Genomic DNA, 25,229 nt, shown 5'->3' with positions numbered 1-25,229 from the left:
TAAGTATGACGAAAACCAGGTTAATAGATTGGAGAAAAGATGATTTTGATGGGCTGAGAATAGAACATGGGAAAATAAAATGAGCAACAATATTATATGAACATATGAATTAGGAACAGGAGTAGGCTACTCGGCCCCTCGAGCCTATTCCGCCATTCTGTAAGATCATGGCTGATCTGTTTGTAGACACAACTCCACTTTCCTGCCTACCGCCCCCCGATACCCTTTGACTCCCTTGTTTGTCAAGAATATATCCACCTCTGCCTTAAAAACATTCAATGACTCTGTCTCCACCACTCTCCGGGCAAGAGAGTTCCATAGATTCACAACCCTCTGAGAGAAAACATTTCTCCTCGTTTCTGTCTTAAATGAGAGATCCCTTATTTTTAAACTGTTCTAGTTCTAGTCTCTCCCACAAGGGGAAACATCCTTTCAATATCCACCCTGTCAAGCCGCCTCAGGATCTTATGTTTCAATAAGATCACCTCTCAGTCTTCTGAACTCCAATAAATACAGACCCAACCTGTCCACCTTTCCTCATAAGATAACCCGCTCATCCCAGGAATCAGTCGAGTGAACCTTCTCTGAACTACGTCATTATTGCATTAATTAGTGTATTGCGATGGATAGAAAATTGGTTGGCAAACAGGAAACAAAGAGTAGGAATAAACAGGTCTTTTTCCAAATGGCAGGCAGTGACTAGCGGGGTACCGCAGGGATCGGTGCCAGGACCCCAGCTATTCACAATATACATTCATGATTTAGATGAGGGAACTAAATGTAATATCTCCAAATTTGCAAATGACACAAAACTGGGTGGGAGAGTGAGTTGTGAGGAGGATGCAGAGAGGCTTCAGGGTGATTTGGACAAGCTGAGTGAGTGGGCAAATGCATGGCAGGTGTAGTATAATGTGGATAAATGTGAGGTTATCCACTTTGGTAGCAAAAACAAGAAGGCAGATTATTATCTGAACGGCTATAAACAGAGAGGGGAATATGCAACGAGACCTGGGCGTTCTCGTACACCAGTCGCTGAGGGTAAGCATGCAGGTGCAACAGGCAGTAAAAAAGGCAAATGGTATGTTGGCCTGCATAGCGAGAGGATTCGAGTACAGAAGCAGGGATGTCTTGCTGCAATTATACAGAGCCTTGGTGAGGCCGCACCTGGGATACTGTGTGCAGTTTTGGTCTCCTTATCTGAGGAAGGATGTTCTTGCTATAGAGGGAGTGCAGCGAAGGTTTACCAGACTGATTCCTGGGATGGCGGGACTGACGTATGAGGAGAGATTGAGTCGGTTAGGATTATATTCGCTGGAGTTCAGAAGAGTGAGGGGGGAATCTCATAGCAACGCATAAAATTCTAACAGGACTTGACAGGGTAGATGCAGGAAGGATGTTCACAATGGTGGGGGAGTCCAGAACCAGGGGTCATAGTCTAAGGATACGAGGTAAACCTTTCAGGACTGAGATGAGAAATTTCTTTAACCAGAGAATAGTGAGCCTGTGGAAATCGCTACCACAGAAAGCAGTTGAGGCCAAAACATTGTATGTTTTCAAGAAGGAGTTAGATATAGCTCTTGGGGCGAAAGGGATCAAAGGATATGGGGGAAAGCGGGAACAGGTTACTGAGTTGGATGATCAGCTATGATCAAAATGAATGGCAGAGCAGGCTCGAAGGGCTGAATGGCCTACTCCTGCTCCTATTTTCTATGTTTCTATCCTTCCTTAAGTAGGGAGACCAAAACTGTACACAATACTCTAGATGTGTTCTCACCAATGCCCTGTACAATTGTAGCAATAGGATGGGAATAGAGGGATACGGTTCCCGGAAGTGCAGAAGGTTTTAGTTTAGACAGGCATCAAGATTGGCGCAGGCTTGGAGGGCCGAATGGCCTGCTCCTGTGCTGTACTGTTCTTTGTTCTTTTGTTCTTTGCTACAAAGTCAAAGAAAAGGAACTCCTTTCTTAACAGCACTGTAGGTGTACCTACACCCCAAGGACTGCAGCAGTTCAAGAAGGCAGCTCACCACCACCTTGTCAAAGGCAATTAGAGATGGGCAACAAATGCTGGATGCTCACATCCCATGAATGATTTTTAAAAAAAGGCTCGAATGCCAGTATGGACTGGTTGTGTCAACTGGTCTATCTGTCGTATATCCTATGTAATGTTATCCTATGTAAAATATCACTGTTTTAGGCAGAGTTATTCTGGCTTTTTATTTTGACCCTTGTCCTCTTTCCTTGAGACATACTGCACTGGGAAAATTACTGCGGCATGTGGAGGAAAATGAAAAAGTGGATTACAACCTTTCGGTGTTACTTATGTTATTCTTTTAAGTTATCTTACAAATACCAAGGTTTCTCTAGCTACAGATCAGGTCATGATTAATGAGGTTCCCTCGTTGCAAATATTGCAATTTGGAGGCAGTGGCATACTGGTATCATCACTGGACTAGTAACCCAGAGACCCAGGTATTGCTCTGGGGACATGGCTTCGAATCCCACCACAGCAGAAGGTGGAATTTGAATTCAATTAATAAATCTGGAATTTAAAGCTAGTCTAATGATGGCCATGAAACCATTGTCGATTGTTGTAAAAACCCATCTGGTTCACTAATGTCCTTTAGGGAAGGAAATCTGCTGTCCTTACCTGGTCTGGCCTACATGTGACTCCAGATCCACAGCAATGTGGTTGACTCTTACATGCCCTCGAAATGGCCTAGCAAGCCACTCAGTTCAAGGGCAATTAGGGATGGGCAATAAATGCTGGCCTGGCCTGCGACGCCCACATCCCATGAAAGTATAAAAAAAAATAGTGCTACCTATGATATTACGCATGATTATCTGTTGACGTGTATTTGAATATAATTTAGTTGAGATGTATTGCCTTGTTGGTCATTATAAGACTCTAGTCAAAAAAAAAATTGGATGGAGGAAGACAATGCAATTTTGTCTAGATTTTGCTATTCTACTCCAAACTGGTACAGGTTAAAATTACTGATGCTGCAATCCAAAATTATTCATGGTGCTGGTTAAAATGACTGTGTCCTGTAGGTGAAGGGTCAAGACTGAGAAAGCATAGATGCAAGACCTTATGCAAGAGATTTAGAACAAAGCAAGGAGCAGCTTATACGTGGAGTTGTGTGGCTATTCAGTTCACTTCTGTGGGTAGTGGCTGAGCTAAAAACTGTCAACATTTAGGTGTAGATTGATAAAGTGTTTACATTACAGAAACAAGCCATTCAGCCCAGCTAGTTCATGCTGATGTTTATGCTCTACACTAGCCTCCTTAACCCCATCTTCATCTAACCCCATCAACATATCCTCCTGTTCCTTTCTTCCTCATGTGCTTATCTAGCTTCCACTTAAATGTAATTAACCTCAACTACTCCTTGTCTGTGTTGGTGTTTGTTCTCTGCCATTTACCAAAGTGGTAGGTGCAAATGGCCTGTTTCCACATTGTAATTTTTATCTTTATGCATTAGCGATGGTGAAATTATTGTTACAGCATAAAATTACTACTGGAGTAGACTTAAGTTATTAGTCGAAGTTAAAGTTACGAATGGTGGAAGATTAAATTATTAGTACAGGACAAAAATAATACAGTTGTAGGCTTATTGATAGTGCAGGTCAACATTACTAATGGTACAGGTTAAAATAATGGCACAAATTTAAATTACGATACAGTCTAAAATTACTATTGTTACAGTTGATATCAAGCATCAAATATTTTGAGCTTGTTTGCATTATAATGCATGATTGTTTAATTCTGTTTCGGATTGCAACAGCCTTAGTGCAGAACCTAATTGTTTCTTGCAGCCTTGTACTGTCCAAATCAGTAGTATTTCTTATTAAATTGCTACTTTTTTTTTGGTTTTATTTAGTTGTTCCAGTGCTGAGCAAGCAGGACAAAGATAAGTTACGACGTCAAGAGTTAAAACAGATTCAGGTCAAATATGGGTTGCAGGTGCGTTTTTGCTGAATTGTTTCCATCAGCTCAGTTGTAAAACTTTGCTTATCTTACAGTCACATAATTGAAGTCTTTCTGCCAAACATTGAAAAGATCATGTAATAGTCAAATTAAAAGAAAAAGTGCTATTAAAAAAGTGGGTGATGTCAAAATTTCAAAGATACTGCACCTGTATGTTATACTTTAAATAGAGCATTGTGACTAATTGAGTGCAATGGACAGTACCTTAATTTAAATGACAGCCCCACAGTACTGCCCCTGAAAACTACCTTCTGTGAAATTGGAGATTACCCAGTTTTTGAGCCCACCTGATTTTTGGCTGCAGGTATGCAATTACCAGCTTGTGCAGACTTTCTCACCCATGTGCAGCAGTTCTCCACCTTTAATGAGCCAGTTCATTCTCCACATTTCTCTCTCCTCCACCCCAGCTCCTCTGAGCTGTATCCCTCCATGGTCATTATATCCTACCTGAGGTACGGTGCCCAAAACAGGACACAGTACAGTAGATGGGGTCGGAACAAGGCTCTGTACAACTGATGTATAACTTCCTCCTGTTTGTATTCCAGCCCGCCCCCCGCCACTTGAGATATAGGCCAAGATTTCATTAACCTTTATGATTACCTCTTGCACCTTTGCACTAGATCTTAGTGATTTGTGTATATTTTGCTCTTTCACAGCTCCTAGCCCATCTCCATTAAGAAAGTATTCTGATTTGTCTTTCTTGGATCCTAAGTGGAGACCTCACACTTCCCCACATTGGTGGAGGTGGGGGTCTGGAGGGTGGAGAATCACGATGGGGGTGGAGGGTCCATCGCCAAGTAATCTTACCGGGGGCAGAATAAGCCGATGAAGGCCTTCCCACCTAGAGGCCAACTGAAGCCTTTAAATGGCCTATTAAGGGCCTCTTCCCACCACCGCTGGGAACTTACCAGGAACTTACGAAGGTTCCTCCTTTGTGGGCAACCTATGGCCCCTCGCTGGGGCCTTCTGGACTGGCCCTGGCGACCTCGCCTCACTTTCCTGAGGTCCAGAGTTCCAGCGCTGTGCTGATACTGCTGAGTTGCCGGCCCTCTGATTGGCCAGCAGCTCTTGGAAGCGGGATTCCCGTCTTTAATAGGGTTGGAATCCCGGCTTGTGAAACATAGAAGTAAAATCACTGGAGGATCGCTCCGTGTGGAGGGGGGAGGGGTGGGGGGCAGCACGAGAAGGCCGAGGCGGGGTTTCCACTGCCTTTTCGGCCCGGCTCCGAGAGCCGCGCTTCCGACACAAATTCCAGCCCAGTCTATGTTCCTTTTGTAACTTTGGCTCCCATTTACTGTGCCTCACACCCTTTTCTTGTCCTCCTTTCTCGCTGTATCCTTATGACCCTCACTCTTTGTCCTCCTCTGTACCATCTTCTCTGTCTCTCATCATATCTTGCCCATCCCCCTTCCCTCTCCACTTCCTCTTGCTTTCTTTGACCTCTCCCATTGGTTCAGTTATCTCCTTGTCCACGAATCCTGCTTAGCCTGATTAGTGCCCTTGGTCTGGACTTCCTGGGAGATCAAGAATTGGTATAATATAAGCTCTGTGAAGTAAATTAAAACTGACTGACCAGTTCACAATTGAAATTTGTGTAAAAGATACTGACAATGCTTTCAGTTTAGTTCCCTAAAATATACTAGGTGTTTATTGTAATTGTACCTGCAATAGAGAATCTGTGATACCCAGTCTTTAGGAAATGTTATATTTGTGTTAATTTTCAAGCAGCTCGTAAAACTGCCACCTTTTATTTAGAATAGCGCATATGAAGGAGATGAAGCATTAAAGAACTCAATGTACAAAGATCGAGCTGCAAAACGCAGACAGGTGGTTGGAAGTGATGGCATGCACAGAAGAGATGATGCTCCAGCTTCAGTCAATGTGTAAGTACAAAAATGAACACAGGGTTGTGAATCAACACTGAAAATCAGAACTTTCAGAAATTGCCGAGTAAGTCCTTGTTCACAGAATCACAGAATAATACAGTGCAGAAGAGGCCCTTCGGCCCATCGAGTCTGCACCGATGCATTCAAGACACCTGACCTGTCTACCTAATCCCATTTGCCAGCACTTGGCCCATAGCCTTGAATGTTATGACATGCCATAAAAAAGTTCTTCCTCAAATCCCCCTTAAACCTCCTGCCCCTCACCTTAAACTTGTGTCCCCTAGTAACTGACACTTCAGCTAAGGGGAACAGCTGCTCCCTATCCACCCTGTCCATGCCCCTCATAATCTTTTACACCTCGATAAGGTCACCCCTCAATCTTCTCTGCTCCAGCAAAAACAACCCAAGCCTATCCAACCTCTCTTCATAGCTTAAATGTTCCATCCCAGGCAACATCCTGGTGAATCACCTCTGCACCTCCTCCAGTGCAATCACGTCCTTCCTATAATGTGGCGACCAGAACTGCACACAGTACTCCAGCTGTGGCCTTACCAAAGTTCTATCCAACTCCAACATGACCTCCCTGCTTTTGTAATCTTTGCCTCGATTGATAAAGGCAAGTGTCCCATATGCCTTTTTCACCACCCTATTAACTTGCCCTTCTGCCTTCAGAGATCTATGGACAAACACGCCAAGGTCCCTTTGTTCCTCGGAACTTCCCAGTGTCAGGCCATTCATTGAATACTTCTGTGTCACATTACTCCTTCCAAAGTGTATCACCTCACACTTTTCAGGATTAAATTCCATCTGCCACTTTTCTGCCCATTTGACCATCCCGTCTATATCTTCCTGTAACCCAAGACACTCAATCTCACTGTTAACCACTTGGCCAATCTTTGTGTCATCCGCGAACTTACTGATCCTACCCCCCACATAGTCATCTATGTCGTTTATATAAATGACAAACAGTAGGGGACCTAGCACAGATCCCTGTGGTACGCCACTGGACACTGGCTTCCAGTCACTAAAACTGCCATCTGTCATCACTCTCTGTCTCCTACGGCTAAGCCAATTTTGAATCCACCTTGTCAAGTTACCCTGTATCCCATGTGCATTTGCTTTCTTGATATGTCTCCCATGTGGGACCTTGTCAAAGGCTTTGCTGAAATCCATGTAAACTACATCAACTGCACTACCCTCATCTACACACCTGGTCACATGCTCAAAAAGTTCAATCAAATTTGTTAGGCATGACCTGCCTCTGACAAAGCCATGCTGACTATTCCTAATCAAATTTTGCCTCTCCAAGTGGAGATAGATTCTCTCCTTCAGAATTTTCTCCAATAGTTTCCCTACCACTGACGTGAGACTCACTGGTCTGTAGTTCCCTGGCTTATCTCTCCAACCTTTCTTAAATAGTGGGACCACATTAGCTGTTCTCCAGTCCTCTGGCACCTCCCCGGTGGCCAGAGAGGAATTAAAAATTTGGGTCAGAGCCCCTGCAATCTCCACCCTCGCCTCCCACAGCATCCTGGGACACAAATCGTCCGGACCTGGAGATTTGTCCACTTTTAAGCCTGCCAAAACCTCCAATACCTTGTCACTCCCTATGACAATTTGCTCAAGAACCTCACAGTCTCTCTCTCTGAGTTCCATATCTACATCCTCATTCTCTTGGGTGAAGACAGATGTGAAGTATTCGTTCAACACCCTACCAATGTCCTCTGGCTCCACCCACAGATTTCCCCTTGGTCCCTAATGGGTCCTACTCTTTCCCTGGTTATCCTCTTCCCTTGATATACTTATAGAATATCTTGGGATTTTCCCTACTTTTACCAGCCAGAGCTTTCTCATATCCTCTCTTTGCTCTCCTAATTGCTTTCTTAAGCTCCATCCTACACTTTCTGTACTCCAGTAATGCTTCCGTTGACTTGCTCTCCTTGTATTTGCTAAAAGCCTCTCTTTTCCTTCTCATCGTACCCTGAATGTTTCTGGTCATCCATGGTTCTCTGGGCTTGTTGCTCCTACCTATTACCCTAGAGGGAACATGTTGGGCCTGTACCCTCCCCATTTCCTTTTTGAATGCCCCCCACTGCTCTTCTTTAGATTTCCCGACAAGTAACTCTTTCCAGTCTACCTTGGCCTTATTTTACTAAAATTTGCTCTCCCCCAATCCAAAACCTTTTTTTTGCAATTTGTTTATTTCTTTCTCCATAACCAGCTTAAATTGTACCATGTTGTGGTCGCTATCACCAAAATGCGCCCCCACCAACACATCAACCACCAATCCGGCTTCATTCCCCAGAATTAGGTCCAGCACTGCACCCTCCCTTGTTGGATCCTCTACATATTGAGCTAAAAAGTTCTCCTCTATACATTTTAAGAACTCCACTCCATCTAAGCCCTTAACACGATGACTATTACAATTAATGTTGGGAAAGTTGAAATCACCTAATATAATTACCCTATTATTATTTTTACACACCTCTGCGAATTGCGCACATATTTGCTCCTCAATTTCCCGCTGACTATCTGGGGGTCTATAATAAACACCTAGCAATGTGGCTGTCCCTTTTTTATTCCTAAACTCTACCCATAAAGCTTCATTTGATGCCCCCTCCAAGATATCATCTCTCCTTACTGCAGTAACTGACTCCTTAACTAATATTGCAATGCCCCCTCCTCTTTTACCCCCTCCTCAGTCCAGTTGCAGTACAGAATGTAAATTGCCTACCAAGAATGATTTTTGACCTTTTTTTTTGAAAGCTGGGGCTTCAGGTAGAATGTTTCCATCATGCCATCGATAAAAAAGTCACTAAGGGTATTAAAAACAGAAAGTGCTGGAAATGCTCAGCAGGTCAGGCAGCATCAGTGGAAAAAGAAGCAGAGCTAACATTTCAGGTCTGTGATCTTTCATCAGAATTTCATAGACTTGAAACTTTAACTCTGCTTCTCTCTCCACAGATGCTGCCTGACCTGCTGAGTATTTCCAGCACTTTGTTTTTATTTCAGATTTCCAGTAGCTGCAGTATTTTGCTTTCACTAAGGATATTATCCCTTTAAGAAATTCATGCCCTATTTACTCAGGTGGCCTTTCACCTTTATTAGGCATTATTCTAGATTGCACTTTTAGTTTATTGTTTGCAAGTGGCTGCATTGAGGACCCAAAAAGAACAAGAACGCTGAAACGTCTGCAATAAATAATTGAGCAGCTTTACGACATGCAGTGTCTGAAACACAAGTGAGCCATTGGTTGGAAGGCAACATTACACTGGATTTCATAGAATGGTTACAGTGCAGGAGACCATTCAGCCCATCGTGTCCATGCCAGCTCTCTGCAAAAGCAAGTCACGTCGTCCCACTCCCCTACCCTTTTCCTGTAGCCCTGCAAAGTTTTCTTTTCAGCTACTTATCTAAACCCTCTTTGAAAGCCACGATTGAATCTTCCTCCATCACACTCTCGGGCAGAACATTCCAGATCCGAACCACTCGCGTTTAAAAGTCTTTCCTCATATCTTCGTTGGGTCATTTGCCAATCATCTTAGATTGATGTCCTCGGGTTGTGAATACAGCCAGTGGAAACAGTTTCTCCATTACTACTGTCTGCACCTTTATCAGTTTTTAGCCCATCTAGTGTCTCAACCACCTCCTCTTTTACTGTGTCTTGGGCAGCATCTTCTTTCTTAGCAAAGACAGATCCAAAGTACTCAATTAGTACCTCAGTCATGTCCTCCGCTTCCATGCGTAGATCCCCTTTTTGGTCCCTAATTGGCCCCACTCCTCTTACTACCCTTTTATGTTAGCTGCCAGTCTCTTCTCATACTCTCTTTGCCTCTCTTATTTCCTATTTCACTTCCCCTCTGAACTTTCAATATTCAGCTTCGTTCTCACTTTAATTATCAAATTATCATAACACGCCCCTTTTCTGCTTCATCTCAATCTCTCTCTTTTTCGTCATGCAGGGAGCTCCAGCTTTGGTTGTCCTATCTTTTCCCTCTTGTGGGAATGTACCTGAACCATCTCCACTTTAAAGTCAACCCATTGTTCCTTCAGTTTTGACTGCCAGTCTTTGATTCCAATAGCCTCTTCCAATTAGAACTTTTACTCTAGATTTCGCCTTGTTCTTTTCCATAACTAACCTAAACCTTATACAATGATCAGTGTTCCCTAAAAGTTCCTCTAATGAGACTTGATCCACTTGACCCACCTCATTCCCCAGAACCAGATCCTGCAATGCCTCCTTCCTCATTGGGTCAGAAATATACTGATCTAGAAAATTCTCCTGAACAGACGTCAGAAACTCTACCCCACTCTCTGCCCTTTATACTATTACTATCCCAGTCTATATTAGGATAATTAAACTTCCCCATTATAACTATTATAGTTTTGCATCTCTCTGGAATTGCCTGCAAATTTGTTTTCTATATCTTTTCCACTATTTGATGACCTGTAGAATACACCTGGTAGTGTAATGATACCTTTAAAGTTTCTTAGCTCTAACCAAATAGATTCTGTCCTTGACCCCTCCAGGACATCCTCTCTCTCCAGCACTATAATATTCTCAATCAATACTGCTGCCCCTCTCATCTTTCCTTCCTTAACTTTGCTGAACACCTTGTATCCAGTCCTGCCCTTTCTTGAGCCAGATCTCCATTATCGCCATGAAATCATATCCCATGTGGCTATCTGCGCCTGCACCTCAACAGCCTTATTTACCACGCTTCGTGCGTTTACATAGAATCAGAGAAAGTTTAAGGCACAGAAGGAGACCACTTGGCCCATTGTGTCTGTGCCAGCCAAAAAACGATCCACCTATTCTAATCCCACCTTCCAGCATTTGGTCCATAGCCCTGCAAATTACAGCACTTGAAGTGCATATCCAGTCCCCTTTTGAATGAGTTGAGGGTTTCTGCCTCAACTACCCTTTCAGGCAGTGAGTTCCAGACCCCAACAACCTTTGGGTGAAAAAGTTTTTCCTCATTTTCCCTCTAATTTTTCCACCAATCACTTTAAATCTATGCCCCCTCATCACTGACCTCTCTGCTAAGGTGAATAGACCCTTCACCTCCACTCTATCCAGGCCCCTCAAAATTTTGTACATTTCAATCAGATCTCCCCTCAGCCTTCTCTGCTCCAAGGAGAACAACCCCAGCCTATCCAGTCATAACTCATAGCTGCATTTTTTCAGTCCTGGCAACATCCTCATAAATCTCCTCTGCACCCTCTCCAGTGCAATTACATCCTTTCTGTAATGAGCTGACCAGAACTGCGTACAGTACTCAAGTTGTGGCCTAACCAATGAGTTATACTTTCCAGCATAACCTCCCTGCTCTTATATTCTATACCTCGGCTAATAAAGGAAAAGATTCCATATGCCGCCTTAACCACCTTATCGATCTGTCCTGCTACCTTCAGGGATCTATGGACATTCATTCCCAAGTTCCCTCACTTCCTCTACACTTCTCAGTATTCTCCCATTAATCGTGTATTCCTTTGCCTTGTTTGACCTCCTCAAATGCATCACCTCACACTTCTGCAGGTTGAATTCCGTTTGCCACTTTTCTGCCCATCTGACCAGATCATCAATATCTTCCTGCAGCCTACAGCTATCCTCCTCGCTATTTACCACATGGCCAATCTTTGTGTTGTCTGCAAACTTCTTGATCATGCCCCCTACATTTACGTCCAAATCATTAATATATACCACAAAAAGTAGGGGACCCAGTACTGAGCCCTACGGAACGCCACTGGAAACAGCCCTCGAGTCGCAAAAACACCTGTCACCCTTTGTTTCCTGCCACTGAGCCAATTTTGTAGCCACTTTGCTGCATTTCCCTGGATCCCATAAGATTTCCAGCCTGCCATGCGGGACCTTGTCAAAAGCCTTGCTAAAATTCATGTAGACCACATCAGCTGCACTACCCTCATCTATCTTCCTTGTTACTTCAAAAAAATTGATCAAGTTGGTCAAACAAGATCTTCCCTTAACAAATCCATGCAGACTATCCTCGATTAACCTGTGCCTTTCTGAGTGACAGTTTATCCTGTCTCTCAGAATAGATTCCAATAATTTGCCCACTACTGCGGTTCGACTGACTGGCCTGTAATTATTCAGTCTATCCCTCGCTCCCTTTTTGAACAGAGGTACAACGTTAGCAGTTCTCCAATCCTCTGGCGCCACACCTGTATCCAATGAGGACTGGAAAATGATGGTCAGACCTCCTGCTATTTCCTGTCACTTCTTTTAACAGCCTAGTGTACATTTCATCCGGCCCTGGTGATTTATCAACTTTCAAGGATGCTAATCCCATTAATACTTCCTCTTTCCCTATGTTTATCACATCCAATACTTCACACTGCTCCTCCTTAACTACAGTATCTGCACCGTCCCCCTCTTTTGTGAAGACAGACGCAAAGTATTCAGAATCATACCAACATCTCTCCACCCCCCCCCCCCCCCACCCCCACACATAGCTTACCTTTTTAGTATTTTATGGGCCCTACTATCTACTTAGTTATCCCCTTACTCTTAATGTATTGATAAAACATCTTTGGGTTCACCTTGATTTTGCTTGCCAATATTCTTTCATGCCCTCCCTTTGCTTTCCTAATTTCCTTTTTGATTTCATCCCTCCACTTTCTATATTTCTCTTGGCTTTCTGTAGTATTGAGTTCTTGGTGTCGGACATAAGCTTTCCTTTGCTGCCTTATCTTACCCTGTAAGCTCCTTGACGTCCATGGGGCTCAAGATTTGGCTGTCTCACCCTTTTTCTTTGTGGGAACATGTTTACTCTGAAACCCTTGAATCTCCCCTTTGAATGCCTCCCACTGCTCTGACACTGTTTTACCTTCAAGTAGCTGTTTCCAGTCCACTTTCACTAAATCACTCCTCAGTTTAGTAAAATTGACCTTGCCTCAATTGCTTCAGCTCCTGTTCTATCTTTGTCCTTTTCCATAATTATGTTAAAACTGACTGAATTATGGTCACTGCCACCAAAGTGCTCTCTCACTGCCATTCCTTGCACCTGCCCATCTTCATTTCCTAAAACTAAGTATAAAACTGCACCCACTCTTGCTGGACTTGCTACATACTGGCCAAAAAAGTTCTCCTGAATGCACTGCAAGAACTCTGCTCCCTCAATTCCTTTCACACTAAACTGTCCCAGTTAAAATCCCCTACTATTACTACCCTATTGTTCTTGCAATTCTCAGAGATTTGCCTACATATCTGCTCTTCTATTTCCCTCTGACTGTTTGGGGGTCTACAGTACCCAGCAGTGTGATTGCCCCTTTTTTGTTCCTTAGCTCAATCCATATGGCCTCATTTGATGAGCCTTCGAACATATCATCCCTCCTCACAGCTGTAAAAGTTTCCTTGACCAAAATTGCCAACCCCCCTCCTTTCTTATCCCCCTTCCCTTATCTGAAAACCCTGTAACCAGGACTGTTGAGCTGTCATTCCTGTCCCTCCTTAAGCCATGTTTCTACAATAGCTATGATATCATACTGCCACGTGTCTTACCTGTGCCCTCAGCTCATCTGCTTTATTTGCTCTACTCCTTGCATTGAAATAGATACCCTTGAGCACTGCCAAACTTTATGTTCTCAACTTTGTTTCCTCTGTCTTCCAGACTCGTCGATTAATTTTCTACCTTCGATTTTCATTTCTGATTTTGTCCCAACTGAGTCTACCCTCAGGTCCCCATGCCCCTGCCAAACTAGTTTAAACCCTCCCCAACAGCACTAGCAAAACGTCCCGCAAGGAACTCAGTCCCGGCTCTGTTCTGGTGCAACCCGTCCTGCCTGTACAGGTCCCATCTACACCAGAGCCGATCCCAATGTCCCAGGAATCGAAAGCCCTCCCTCCTGCACCATCTTTCCAGCCATGCATTCATCTGTCTTGTTCTTCTATTTCTTTACTCACTTGCGCATGGCACTGGGAGTAATCCGGAGATGACTACTTTTGAGGTCCTGCTCACTAATTACTTGCCTAACTCCCTAAATTCTGACTGCAGGACCACATCCCCCTTTCTACCCATGTTGTTGGTTCCGATGTGGACCACGACTGCTGGCTGTTTACCCTCCCCCTTCAGGATGCTGTGCAGCTGCTTAGTGACATCCTTGACCCTGGCACCAGGGAGGCAACACACCATCCTGGATTCGCATCTCAGGCCACCGAAATGCCTGTGAGTTCCCCTAACTATTGAATCACCTGTCACTCTGGCTCTTCCAGTCTTCCCTGTACCCCACTGTGCAGCTGAGCCACCCGTGGTGCTATGGATATGGCTCTGGCTGCACTCCCCAGGTGAAGCATCACTTTCCTCAGTATTCAGAACTGAATACTTGTTGGAGAGTGAGATGCATGCGGGGTCTCCTGCACCACCTGTCTGATTCTTTTTGACTGCCTGACAGTCACCCATTCCTTCTTTCCCCGCCTACTCTTAAGCTGTGGGGTGAACACATCTAAAAATGTGCTATCCACATAGCTCTCATCCTCACGAATGCACCACAGTGTCGCCAGCTGCCGCTCAAGTTCCAAAACCCGGAGCTCAAGCTGCTGCAATTGACAATATACATGCACTGTAAACCTAATTTAGAGCTTATTGAATTCCTTCTTAGTCTGACCTCACCTACTACCTTACTATTTATGACTCTGGTGCTGCCTGTCTCTCCCAATCCTTCATGCACCTTGTTTCTCCTTTCTAATACATCCTGGTTCGCATCCCCCCCCCCCCCCCCACCAAATTAGTTTAAACCCTCCCCAACAGCACTAGCACACTTTCCTGCAAGGGCATTGGTCCTGGCTCTGTTGAGGTGCAGCCCATCTGGCTTGCAGTGGTCCCACCTTCCCCAGAAGTGGTCCAAATGTCCCAGGAATCTAATGCCGTCCCTCCAGCACCATCTCTCCAAATGGTCTATCCTCCTATTTCTATACTCACTCATGCGTGGCACTGAGAGTAATCTGGAGATTACTACCTTTTGAGGTCCTGCTTGCTAATCTCTTCTTAGCTCCCTAAAATCTGAATGTAGGACCTTATCTCTCTGCCTATGTTGTTGGTGCCAATATGGACCATGACTTCTAGCTGTTCACCCCCCACCCACAGTGCTCTGCAGCCGCTCAGTTACATCCCTGACACTGGCATCAGGGAGGCAACATACCATCCTGGAATCACCTTTGCAGCCACAGAAACACTTGTCTGTTACCCTCACTATAGAATCCCCTATTACTATTGCTTTCCCGTTCTTCCTTCTGCCTCCCTGTACAGCTGTGCCACCCATGTTGCTGTGGGTTTGCCTGTGGCTGCACTCCCCAGAGGAATCATCACCCTCGCCAACATTCAGAACTGAATACCATTTGGAAAGCGAGATGCACTCAGGGTACTCCTGCACTACCTGCCTGGTCCTCCTTGACTGTCTGGCAGTTACCCATTCCATGTCTGCCTGTACACCCTTAAACTGTGGGGTGACCAACCTCTAGAAATGTGCAATCCACGTAGCTCTCAGCCTTGCAGATGCACCACAGTGATTCCAGCTGCCACTCGCACTGTGAAATCAGGAGCTCGAGCTCCTCCAGCTGACAACACTTCCTGTACATGTGGTTGTCCAGGACACGAGAGAATGAGATTTAGCCCAAAGTAGCTTATCATTATATAGAAACGTACATCATCTCATCATAGTAAGAAAGAACTTGTATTTATGTAGCACCATTTTAGAGTCATAGAGTTTTACAGCACAGTAACAGGCCCTTCGGCCCAATGCGCCTGCGCCAACCATCAAGCACCCATCCAATCTAATCCTATTTTTCTGCATTTGGCCCGTAGCCTTGTATGCTATGGTGTATCAAGTGCTCATCTAATACTTCTTAAATGTTGTGAGGGTTCCTGCCTCTACCACCCCTTCAGGCAATGTGTTCCAGATTCCAACCACCCTCTGGGTGAAAGAATTTTTCCTCAACTCCCCTCTAAACCTCCTGTCCCTTACCTTAAATCTATGCCCCCTGGTTATTGACCCCTCCGCTAAGTGAAAAAGTTTCTTCCTATCTATCCTATCAATGCCCCTCATAATTTTGTATACCACAATCAGGTCCCCCCTCAGCCTTCTCCGCTCCAAGGAAAACAACCCCAGCCTATCTAGTCTCTCTTCATAACTGAAATGCTCCAGCCCATGCAACATCCTGGTGAATCTCCTCTGCACCCTCTCCAGTGCAATCACATCCTTCCTATAGTGTGGTGACCAGAACTGTACACTGTACTCCAGCTGTGGCCTAGCCAGCACTTTATACAGCTCCATCATAACCTCCCTACTGTTACATTCTATGCCTCGGCTAATAAAAGCAAGTATCCCGTAAGCCTTCCTAACTACCTTCTCGAACTGTGCTGCTGCCTTCAGTGATCTATGGACAAGCACCCCAAGGTCCCTCTGTACTCCCTAGGGTTCTACCATCCATTATATATTCCCTTGCCTCGTTAGTCCTCACAAAGTGCATCACCTCATACTTCTCAGGATTAAATTCCATCTGCCACTGCTTCGCCCATCCTACCAGCCCAACTTTATCGCCCTGTAATCTAAGACTTTCCTGCTCACTATTTACGACATCACCAATTTTTATGTTGTCTGCAAACTTGCTGATCATACCTCCTATATTCATGTCTAAATCATTAATGTACACTATGAACAGTAAGGGTCCCAGCACCGATCCCTGCGGTACCCCACTGGTCACAGGCGTCCATTTGCAAAAACAATCCTCGACCATTCCCCCTCTGCTTCCTGCCACTAAGCCAATTTTGGATCCAATTTGCCAAATTGCCCTGGATCCCATGGGCTCTTACCTTCTTGACCAGTCTTCCATCCGGGACCTTATCAAAAGCCTTACTGAAATCCATGTAGACTACTTCAACTGCTTTACCCTCATCTACACATCTAGTCACCTCCTCGGAAAATTCAGTCAAACTTGTTAAGACACGATCTCCCCCTGATAAAGCCATGCTGACTATCCCTGATTAATCCCTGCCTCTCCAAGTGGAGATTAATCCTGTCTCTCAGAATTTTTTCTAATAATTTCCCTACCACTGACATTAGACTCACAGGTCTATAATTACATAGTTTATCCCTGCTACCCTTTTTGAATAATGGTACTACATTCGCTGTCCTCCAATCCTCTGGTACCTCTCCTGTAGCCAGAGAGGATTTGAAAATTTGTGTCAGAGCCCCTGCTATCTCCTCCCTTGCCTCACACAGCCTGGGATACATCTCATCTGGGCCTGGGGATTTATCCACCTTTAAGCCCGCGAATACTTCCTTTTCAATGCTAATTTGATCAAGTATATCACAATCCCCCTCCCTGATCACTACACCTACATCGTCCTTCTCCATAGTGAACACAGATGAAAAGTAATCAATCAGAACCTCACCTAATGTCCTCCGGCTCCACACACACAGATTGCCTCTTTGATCCTTAATGAGCCCCACTTTTTCCCTGGTTATCCTCTTGCCCTTAAAATACTTACAAAACGCCTTGGGATTTTCCTTTATCTTGTCTGCCAGTGATTTTTCATGCCCCCCTTCGCTGTCCTGATTACTTTAAGTACTCCCCCCTACACTTTCTATACTCCTCTAGGGCCTCCGCTGTTTTCAGTGCTCTGAATCTGCCATAAGCCTCCTTTTTTTTCCTTATCCAATCCTCTATATCCCTTGACATCCAGGGTTCCCTTGACTTGTTGGTCCTACTGTTCACCTTTACGGGAATATGTTGGACCTGAAACCTCACTATTTCCTTTCTGAATGACTCCCACTGGTCTGATGTAGACTTTTCTATAAGAAGCTGCTCACTGTCCACTTTGGCCAGATCCTGTTTTATCATATTGAAATCTGCCTTCCCCCAATTCGGTACTCTTATTTCCGGTCCCTCTGTCCTTTTCCATAAACTACCTTAAATCTTAGTTATGGTCACGATCCCCGAAATGCTCCCCCACTGCACTTCTACCACTTGTCTGGCTTCATTCCCTGGGATTAAGTCCAGTACCGCCCCTCCTCTTGTAGAACTCTCTACGTGCTGGCTCAAAAAGCTCTCCTGAATGCACGAAGAATTCAGCCCCCTTTAAGCCTTTTGCACTAATACAGTCCTCTCTAATATAGGGGAAGTTGAAATCCCCTACTACTATTACCCTATTATTTTTGTACCCCTCTGAGATTTGCCTACATATCTGCTCCTCTGTCTCTCCCTGACTCTTTGGAGGCCTGTAGTACACTCCCAGCCAAGTGATTGCCCCCTTTTTAAGTTCTACCCATATAGCCTCATTAGAGGAACCTTCTAAGATATCATCCCTCCTTACTGTAGTTACTGACTCCTTAATCAACAGTGCAGTGCCACCTCCTCTTTTGCCCCCTCCCATATCACATCTGAAGATTCTATACCCTGGGATATTAAGCTACCAGGCCTGCCCTTCCCTCAAGTGAGAGGGGAAAAGTTTAGGGGGGATATGCGTGGAAAGTTCTTTACGCAGAGGGTGGTGGGTGCCTGGAACGCGTTGCCAGCGGAGGTGGTAGATGCGAACACGATAGCGTCTTTTAAGATGTATCTAGACAGATACATGAATGGGCAAGAACCAAAGAGATACAGACCCTTAGAAAATAGGCGGCATGTTTAGGTAGAGGATCTGGATCGGCGCAGGCTTGGAGGGCCGAAGGGCCTGTTCCTGTGCTGTAATTTTCTTTGTTCTTTGTTCAACCATGTCTCAGTAATAGCAATAATATCATATTCCCATGTGTTAATCGACGCCCTCAATTCATCTGTCTTACTAGTAAGACTCCTTGCATTAAAATAAATACAAACCAGCCTTGCATTATTTGCTTGAGCCTTAACAGGTCCACATTTACCCTGCCCTCCAAATTGACTTAGCTTCTCTTCTATATTTGATTGTACATCACCCCCTACTGTGCTTCCACTCTGTATCCCATCCCTACGCCCTTAGGATGTCACAAAATGCTTTACAGACAATGAAGTTAGTTTTAAAGCGTAGTTACTGTTGCAGAGAAACATGGCAGCCCCCAGCATGCATGCAGAAAGGTCCCACTAAGAGCAATGAGGTGATGACCAGATAATCTGTTTTAGCACTGTTGGTTAAAGGATAGCTGTTGGTCAGGAGACTGGAAATCTCCCTGCTTTTGTTCAAATTGTGCATAGGGATTTTTTTTTACGTCCATCTGCTATTTTCCTCCTTGGCATTAAGAAGTCACAGAGTTGGGAATTACTTAAAGCTGTGTGAGTTGCTGGAGTACATCCTGTAGAGTGTACATATTGCAGCCAGTGCCCCAATGATGGCAGGGCACCAACCAAACAGAATACCAAATAGAAACGAGTTCCGAAGAAGGGTCACTGACCCGAAACGTTAACTCTGCTTCTCTTTCCACAGATGCTGCCAGACCTGCTGAGTGAATCCAGCATTTCTTGTTTTTGAAACAGAATACTTTGTCCTGGATAATGTTGAGCTTTGTGGTTGGGTTGTACCCATTGAGTATTGCAGATGGTGGAGAGACTTTGAGGGGTCAGGAGATGAGACATTTATCACATAGTACCTAACCTCCGCCCTGCTCTACATTTGTCAGCTCAAACTTTGATGTCCCAACCCCTGCAGTAGGCCCTTCATTATCTGGAGCCATGAATGGAGTCGAACACCATGTAATTGTCAGTGAGCAAGTTGGAGGATAGGTAGTTTAAGCAGCTTGAAGCAGTTTAAGATGATTGGGCTGAGGATACCATTTGAAGAATACTGTCTTAATATTCTGGGTCTGCATGATTGGCCTTGGCAACTTCAAAGTATCTTCCTGCATGCCAGGTATGACTTCAGTCACTAAAGTTTTTGTTGGGGCTATTTGGTGCTATACAAATGCTATCTTGTTGTTAAAAGTAGCTACTCTCGTCTGTCCTGTGGAATTCGGGTATTAGGAAGTTGTGCAGCTGAATATTGCCAGCAGTTTATGCATCTATGTCTGTACTTGTGTGCATATTCTTGAAGCTATATATATCTTTTGACATGTTCAAGTTTGTACTTGAGTTTCTGTCTGAAGACACAATGGAAATCACTAAGCCAGTAAATGTTGTATTAACATATTAAGATTTAGAACATTACAGCGCAGTACAGGCCCTTCGGCCCTCGATGTTGCGCCGCCCTGTGAAACCATCTGACCTACACTATTCCATTTTCATCCATATGTCTATCCAATGTCCACTTAAATGCCCTTAAAGTTGGCGAATCTACTACTGCTGCAGGCAGGGCGTTCCACGCCCTTACTACTCTCTGAGTAAAGAAACTACCTCTCACATCTGTCCGATATCTATCACCCCTCAACTTGAAGCTATGTCCCCTCGTGTTTGCCATCACCATCCGAGGAAAAAGACGCTCACTATCCACCCTATCTAACCCTCTGATTATCTTATATGTCTCTATTAAGTCACCTCTCCTCCTCCTTCTCTCCAACGAAAACAACCTCAAGTCCCTCAGCCTTTCCTCGTAAGACCTTCCCTCCATACCAGGCAACATCCTAGTAAATCTCCTCTGCACCCTTTCCATAGCTTCCACATCCTTCCTATAATGCGGTGACCAGAACTGCACGCAATACTCCAGGTGCGGTCTCACCAGAGTTTTGTACAGCTGCAGCATGACCTCGTGGCTCCGAAACTCGACCCCCCTACTAATAAAAGCTAACACACCATATGCCTTCTTAACAGCCCTATTAACCTGGTTAGCAACCTTCAGGGATTTATGCACCTGGACACCAAGATCTCTCTGTTCATCTACAGTACCAAGAATCCTCCCATTAGCCCAGTACTCTGCATTCCTGTTACTCCTTCCAAAGTGAATCACCTCACACTTTTCCGCATTAAACTCCATTTGCCATCTCTCAGCCCAGCTCTGCAGCCTATCTATGTCTCTCTGTACCCGACAACATCCTTCGGCACTATCCACAACTCCACCGACCTTAGTGTCATCTGCAAATTTACTAACCCACCCTTCTACACCCTCTTCCAGGTCATTTATAAAAATGACAAACAGCAGTGGCCCTAAAACAGATCCTTGCGGTACACCACTAGTAACTAAACTCCAGGATGAACATTTGCCATCAACCACCACCCTCTGTCTTCTTTCAGCTAGCCAATTTCTGATCCAAAGCTCTAAATCACCTTCAACCCCATACTTGCGTATTTTCTGCAATAGCCTACCGTGGGGAACCTTATCAAACGCCTTACTGAAATCCATATACACCACATCCACTGCTTTACCCTCATCCACCTGTTTGGTCACCTTCTCGAAAAACTCAATAAGGTTTGTGAGGCACGACCTACCCGTCACAAAACCGTGCTGACTATCTCTAATGTACTTATTCTTTTCAAGATGATTATAAATCCTGTCTCTTATAACCTTTTCCAACATTTTACCCACAACCGAAGTAAGGCTCACAGGTCTATAATTACCAGGGCTGTCTCTACTCCCCTTCTTGAACAAGGGGACAACATTTGCAATCCTCCAGTCTTCCGGCACTATTCCTGTCGACAATGACGACATAAAGATCAAGGACAAAGGCTCTGCAATCTCCTCCCTAGCTTCCCAGAGAATCCTAGGATAAATCCCATCTGGCCCAGGGGACTTATCTATTTTCACACTTTCCAAAATGGCTAACACCTCCTCCTTGTGAACCACAATCCCATCTAGCCTCGTAGCCTGAATCTCAGTATTCTCAACAACATTTTCTTTCTCTACTGTAAATACTGACGCAAAATATTCATTTAACACTTCCCCTATCTCCTCTGATTCCACACACAACTTCCCACTACTATCCTTGATTGGCCCTAATCTAACTCTAGTCATTCTTTTATTCCTGATATACCTATAGAAAGCCTTAGGGTTTTCCCTGATCCGATCCACCAATGACTTCTCGTGTCCTCTCCTTGCTCTTCTTAGCTCTCCCTTTAGATCCTTCCTGGCTAGCTTGTAGCTCTCAAGCGCCCTAACTGAGCCTTCACGTCTCATCCTAACATAAGCCTTCTTCTTCCTCTTGACAAGCGCTTCAACTTCTTTAGTAAACCACGGCTCCCTCGCACGACAACTTCCTTCCTGCCTCACAGGTACATACTTATCAAGGACACGCAGTAGCTGCTCCTTGAATAAGCTCCACATTTCGATTGTTCCCATCCCCTGCAGTTTCCTTCCCCATCCTACACATCCTAAATCTTGCCTAATCGCATCATAATTTCCTTTCCCCCAGTTATAATTCTTGCCCTGCGGTATATACCTGTCCCTGCCCATCGCTAAGGTAAACCTAACCGAATTGTGATCACTATCACCAAAGTGCTCACCTACATCTAAATCTAACACCTGGCCGGGTTCATTTCCCAGTACCAAATCCAATGTGGCATCGCCCCTGGTTGGCCTGTCTACATACTGTGTCAGAAAACCCTCCTGCACACACTGGACAAAAACTGACCCATCTAAAGTACTCGAACTATAGTATTTCCAGTCGATATTTGGAAAGTTAAAGTCCCCCATAACAACTACCCTGTTACTCTCGCCCCTGTCGAGAATCATCTTCGCTATCCTTTCCTCTACATCTCTGGAACTATTCGGAGGTCTATAAAAGACTCCCAACAGGGTAACCTCACCTCTCCTGTTTCTAACCTCAGCCCATACTACCTCAGTAGCCGAGTCCTCAAACGTCCTTTCTATTGATTTTAGGGAAATCTGTGACAACAACAAAGGGCGAAAGATGTTGGAAAAGATGGGCTGGAAGAAAGGAGAAGGACTTGGCAAAGAGAGCTGTGGAATTAAAGAGCCGGTAAGTTGTCCTGACCTTACTGCATAGGAAACTGTTAGAAATAGCTTTTGTGGATCAAAAAGATGATAGGAAGTAAACTGATAATTAAAACTAAACATTTAAACTAAACCGATGAATTGTTCCTTACATTTTCAAAGAGTGATCTATAATGTGCACTTGGTCTTTAATAGAGAACTCAGTTGGAAATAGCTGGGGTTTTCTGAACATTCCTCCCATGCAAATAGAGATGATATTGCCAGGCTAATATGCTTTAAAATCAACTTGCATCATAGTTGCCATGTTACCCAAATTTTGCGTTTTTAACACCATCTGCCAACATGATTTAAGCACTGAGAGTATAACGGCCTTTGTAAGCTCCCTCTGATGGTTCAGCAGATGAAGTACCTGATGGTGTGATACTCAGCAAGACCAGGAAGGTTCCATGTTCTGAACTGAGTTAGAAGATCTCAGCTTGGGTGGCACTAGGGATGCCATAGTTAGCACTAATGCCCCTTGAATAGAGGTGAGAAAGTGGATCAGCCAGGATTCTCTTTACTGATCAGTTGAGTAAACTGTGCTTGAAATTACATGTGCACATCAGGTGATGACAGAATTGGGCTTGGCATTGGTGATTCACCCCAGCAACAGATGTTCCAAAATATTTGACCAGGTGCGAGCATTTTAGAATATTTCAAAAGGACGTGATTAAACATTTCAGGATTGTGGGCTATGTAACTTCTGTAAACATTTATCCTTTTACAAAAAATTGACTTTGAATTTCAAAACACATTTAGGTTTGATTTTACAGCTTTCCAAGGGAAATTGGAAAAATGTATCTAATACAGCACCCTTAACATGTCATTTCTTCGTTAAATCCTAAACACTGCACTTTTTTCTTTCTGTTAACTATTTTACAGATTCAAGTTCAACTTCATCAGTCACAAGCTGGTTTGGGAGCCACTGCACCACTTTCCATTGAAGATGTACAGATGTTCAGATCCAAAAAACAGAAGAATTGGGCCAAAGCACGAGAGAGATTTTCTGAAACTTTTCAGCAAACTACAAGTCAAAAGGCAGCAGAAGTGAAAACATCATGCGTCAAAAGTGAATATGTAAGGGAGCAGACTGAAGACTCTGCCACAAGCTGACTTTTGTAAATATATGTTCCATCACCTAATATTTCGTTTTTCTGTGTACTAATATTTTGAAGGATTAAAAGTCTTTTGTAAAACATAAAGCAAATATGCATATTCAGTTTTTAAGCTGGAACCTTGGTTGGAAACTCAGCTTCTAAAATTACTACATTGATCTTAAATTCCATTCCATTTATGGGCTAGTGTATACGGATGCATAAGGTGGTACGATATAATTTAGCTCTAACTCTTCCCATAATGAGGGAGAAATTGTTTATTTTTTTCTGTGAAGAATAGCTTTATTTTTGACTAGACAGCAAAATTGTGTGTTGATTCACATTTTTTTTTCTTATTCGTTTGGGGGTGTGGGCGTCACTGGTTAGGCCAGCAGTTATTGCCCATCCCCAATTGCCCTGAAGAAGGTGGTGGTGAGCCGCCTTCTTGAACTGCTGCAGTCCTTGTTATGTAGATACGCCAACAGTGCTATTAGGAAGGGAGTTTCCAGGATCTTGACCCAGCGACCGTGAAGGAACAGCAGTATAGTTCCAAGTCAGGATGGTGTGTGGCTTGGAGGGGAAATTGCAAGTGGTGGTGTTTGCTGCCCTTGTCCTTCTAGGTGGTAGAGGTCACGGGTTTGGAAGATGTTCCAAACATCTTCACCTGGATGGTCTTCACCTGGACCAGAGGGGTACCAATATCCTAGGGGGGAGATTTGCTAGTGCTCTTCGGGGGGGGGGGTTAAACTAATTCAGCAGGGGGATGGGAACCTAAATTGTAGTTCCAGTGTTGAGAGTAGTGAGGTCAGGGATAAGGTTACAAGGACGCAAGAGGGCACTGGCAAGCAAGAACTTGGTTTAAAGTGTGTCTACTTCAACGCCAGGAGCATCTGGAATAAGGTGGGTGAGCTTGCAGCATGGGTTGGTACCTGGGATTTCAATGTTGTGGCCATTTCGGAGACATGGGTAGAGCAGGGACAGGAATGGATGTTGCAGGTTCGGGATTTAGATGTTTCAGTAAGAACAGAGAAGATGGTAAAAGAGGGGGGGGTGTGGCATTGTTAATCAAGGAGAGTATTACGGCGGCAGAAAGGACGTTTGAGGACTCGTCTACTGAGGTAGTATGGGCCGAGGTTAGAAACAGGAGAGGAGAGGTCACCCTGTTGGGAGTTTTCTATAGACCTCCGAATAGTTCCAGAGATGTAGAGGAAAGGATAGCGAAGATGATTCTCGACAGTAGCGAGAGTAACAGGGTAGTGGTTATGGGGGACTTTAACTTTCCAAATATTGACTGGAAATACTATAGTTCGAGTACTTTAGATGGGTCAGTTTTTGTCCAGTGTGTGCAGGAGGGTTTTCTGACACAGTATGTAGACAGGCCAACCAGGGGCGATGCCACATTGGATTTGGTACTG

At 44.4% G+C, this 25,229-nt stretch overlaps 1 protein-coding gene across 3 annotated transcripts in view; it reads left to right on the top strand.

Annotated features, from left to right (window-relative positions):
* The window catches only part of aggf1 (angiogenic factor with G patch and FHA domains 1), a 110,221-nt gene extending 86,294 nt beyond the window's left edge, over positions 1–23,927 (top strand). For all 3 annotated transcript variants that reach the window (XM_068029487.1, XM_068029489.1, XM_068029488.1), the window contains 4 exons: positions 3,884–3,966; positions 5,746–5,873; positions 22,607–22,706; positions 23,603–23,927. In XM_068029487.1, the coding sequence (XP_067885588.1) occupies positions 3,884–3,966; positions 5,746–5,873; positions 22,607–22,706; positions 23,603–23,833 (542 nt within the window). In that variant the 3' untranslated portion in view covers positions 23,834–23,927. The remainder of the gene's footprint in view (positions 1–3,883; positions 3,967–5,745; positions 5,874–22,606; positions 22,707–23,602) is intronic.
* The last annotated feature ends 1,302 nt before the right edge of the window (positions 23,928–25,229 follow it).

This window comes from Heterodontus francisci, chromosome 4 (assembly GCF_036365525.1).
Source record: "Heterodontus francisci isolate sHetFra1 chromosome 4, sHetFra1.hap1, whole genome shotgun sequence".
NCBI classification, from domain to species: domain Eukaryota; kingdom Metazoa; phylum Chordata; class Chondrichthyes; order Heterodontiformes; family Heterodontidae; genus Heterodontus; species Heterodontus francisci.
The sequence above is the reverse complement of the archived record's forward strand: the minus strand, read 5'-3'. Positions and strand labels throughout refer to the sequence as shown.